The sequence below is a fragment of the Episyrphus balteatus genome, chromosome 4 (genome assembly GCF_945859705.1).
Source record: "Episyrphus balteatus chromosome 4, idEpiBalt1.1, whole genome shotgun sequence".
NCBI lineage: Eukaryota > Metazoa > Arthropoda > Insecta > Diptera > Syrphidae > Episyrphus > Episyrphus balteatus.
The window spans coordinates 62,253,518-62,256,738 of record NC_079137.1 but is presented as its reverse complement, the minus strand read 5'-3'; the positions used below and the strand labels follow the sequence as shown (position 1 = coordinate 62,256,738).

Sequence of the window (3,221 nt, the reverse complement as noted above, 5' to 3'; positions counted from 1 at the left end):
CGAAAAAAAACCTAACCAAACCACCCCAAATTAAATTGTCGAATACCAAAGCATTTTTATTTTATTACATAAAACTCCAGACAGAAAACGAGGGATGATTTTTCGGCGGGCAACAAAAGAGCCACCGAAGTCAGAACCAGAAAACCAGAAAGACTCAAGAAGAGTTCGTTCGGTAAATTTTAATATGAGAGTACTTCAGCAATACGATTCTTTAGTTTGTTTTGAATCGTCAAACGAGAAGGTTGTACAAATCGAAGACCCATAAAAGAAGTGAAGAGAGAAAATAAAAAAAAGTGAAATTTTTACGAAATTACGTAAAAATAAAAAAAAGACCTCAAAAGTGAAAATATTTGAAAAAAAGACTTTTAAACAAAATAATTATTAAAAATGGCAGTGGCATTTTATATCCCAGATCAGGAAGTGTTACTTCGAAAATCCAAAGAAAAAGAAAAACAAATTTTAAAAATGCGTGAATTACAATGGAAATTGATAACGATTGTTGTGTTGGAAGCTCTAAGGCGATATATCGAAACCACATCATCGGAATATTCAAAAATTAGTAAATCGAAAAATTAAGTGTAGCAGTAGACAATTGAAGCAGCAAAAAAAAGTTATCAGAGATAAACACAATTTAACAAAATGATCCTTTAACTGTGAAAGAAAGGACAACAATTTTATTAAGGATAATGAATTGAAATTCATCCTTAAAAAAACCATTGGAAAAATGGTTTTCGTATAGCCGACGGGAAGTCGGCAAAACAGACAAATGAAAAACTCATAATATTTATGTGAAACTATAAAAAACTAAAATTTTGTGTAAAAAAATTGTTACTAAAAAAATTATATATTTAAAAATATTTTTTTTAAATTTTTTTATGAAAAAAAGAAAATTGTAAAAAATTTCGTCCTTTGAAAATTAATTATATTTAAAAATTATTTTTTTTTAAATTAAAATTAGTTGATATTATAAATTAAATAAATTTATTTATGTGAAATAAAACACAATTTAATATATTTTATTATTTTTTTATAAACAAAAAAACACTAAAAAAATGAAAATTGAAATAAAAAAATTAAATAATGTTAAAACAAAAGAATTTAATTTGTTCTTTATTTTTCTTCTGATTACGAATTTTTGATGCTAATTAGGTCATTGACACGAATTATATTGCTGCCGCTCAACGATACAATGATGATGATTCATTTGAATTTTTTTTCAATTGTCATTGTCGTTTATTGTGTGCCGTTACTTTCTTTTGTTTTTTTTATTGTGACGCAGGACTATATTGATGTGTTGGTGGTTCTTTTTTTTTATTTCTTTGTTTTCTTTATGGTATTTCATCAAATTGGGTTTTTCTACTTCTTGAAAATAATATGACGTGGAAAATAATTATAAATATTTCTTTTTAATTGATGTAACGGTTGTTGTGGCCGATGACCACTCCTTTCATTGAAATTATTATTACTCAGATATAATTTGGATTAATATAATTGATTCAAATGACCTAAAAATACAATCACAAATGTGGTTGGTTTGCTTTGAAGACAATACACGTAAGTATTTGTATTTGTTGAGTATCTTTTTGGTCAGCAGGTAGGTAAGGTGTAAGATAGCACCTGTTTAAACCGGTTTTTTTCTTTCAGCTTTGGTTTGTTTTGGTTTGTATCTTCTGGATTGATGAGAGTTTCAGAACTAAGATGGTGTGCGGAATAACTTTCGCAAACAGGTTTGTCAAAATATTTAAGTGTCCAAATCAACCCACATGTGCTCTTTAATAATAAATAATTTGAGGTTTGGGAAAACCCAAAAGTTCAAATCTCAAACAAGAATACTCGTTCAGATACTGACGTTTGAGTTCGAGAAGATATAAGGTAGGTCATTGTATTAAACGTTTAATGGTAAAATATGTATATATTTTTGGCAACACAAAAGAGGTGTGACAGAAGAAAAGAATTTTTTAGCACTTAAGAATTTATTTGCAGAGGTGGAAGGTGGATATGGTGAGAGCAATAAAATGATGTAAACTGAAAAGTAAAAGTTTTTATTTGATGGATAAGAAATAAAAAGAATACAAGGCCAATTGAACTAAATTTTTCTTTATTTAATCTTGCCCAATTCTGCTTTTTTGTGGTTTGTATTTTTTTAATTTATATTTTTTTTTTTAATTTTTATATATTTTGCTTTGGAAGTTAAAAGAATTCGTTACTGGAATTTAAATTTTATGCGTTACATGCATACAAAAAATCCACTTTATGGTAAGTGCTAAAAAAAATCGTGGGTTACGGGAAAACATTCAGATAATTGTAATTTTTTTATTTCTGTGATCGATTTTTTTTTCTTATTTTTATCAACAACTGTTTGAGAATTCAACATTGTCTCCAAAAGAGCTGTGATAAAAAATAAGAGAGGTTTTCCTGTAATCTCTGTTGTCGTTTACCATAAAATTAAAATTGTTGATTCTAATAACTATGAACGTTGATGTTTTAATGTTTTATACATTTTATTTAATTTTTTTTCGCATTTTGTATTTTTTTTTTCAATTTTCAACTTTACTTTTAGATAAGGTTTGTATCTCAGCTCTTTTGTTTTATATTGATTTTCTTGACACAACTTTCTTGTTATAAAAAATAAAATTTTTGAACATGTAAATATCTTAACTAGTCTTGCCTAAAATATTTACAACAATTCAAAATAAAGAATACAAAAAATACAAAATATATTGGGCTATTTAAAAGTACCTAAATAAAACACGGTCAGGATTAAAAAAAAAAGAGAATATTTTTATGAATTTCAGAGTAAAAAATCAATGCCTTAAAAAATTGTTAATCATTATTAAGAATATTAATAAAATAAATTTAAGGACCTTGTCAAGAGATTGCAAGCTCGCAAAATTGCAAAATGAAAAAAAGCTGATTTTTTCTTATTACCTAATATTTTTTAAATTTTTAAATTAAAATAATTTTGCAAACCAATATTTTTGAAACTTAATCTTAAATAAATTTTGTTGCAGGCTAATTGTGAAGGCATACATTTCAATTGTAGTATAAAATAGATTCAGAATGAACTGATTTAGGTAATTTATAAAAAAGTTTCATGTGTTTAAAGTATAAAGTCATTGAACAAAAATAGATTTGTTATTTTTTTGTCACAAAATAAAAAAATACAAATAATAGATTTAGAATTTTGTACGAACACAACAAAAAAAAAATCACTCTCACAT

At 25.7% G+C, this 3,221-nt stretch overlaps 1 protein-coding gene across 1 annotated transcript; it reads left to right on the top strand.

Annotated features, from left to right (window-relative positions):
- Positions 1 to 387: 387 nt before the first annotated feature.
- Positions 388 to 576, top strand: LOC129919302 (cell death protein rpr). Its single transcript, XM_056000157.1, has one exon. It carries the CDS (start codon positions 388 to 390, stop codon positions 574 to 576), a length of 189 nt encoding a protein of 62 aa, XP_055856132.1.
- The last annotated feature ends 2,645 nt before the right edge of the window (positions 577 to 3,221 follow it).

What these genes read in the sequence shown, in the direction of transcription:
- LOC129919302 (XM_056000157.1), top strand. Translation starts at nt 388, where the DNA reads ATGGCAGTGGCATTTTATATCCCAGATCAGGAAGTGTTACTTCGAAAA.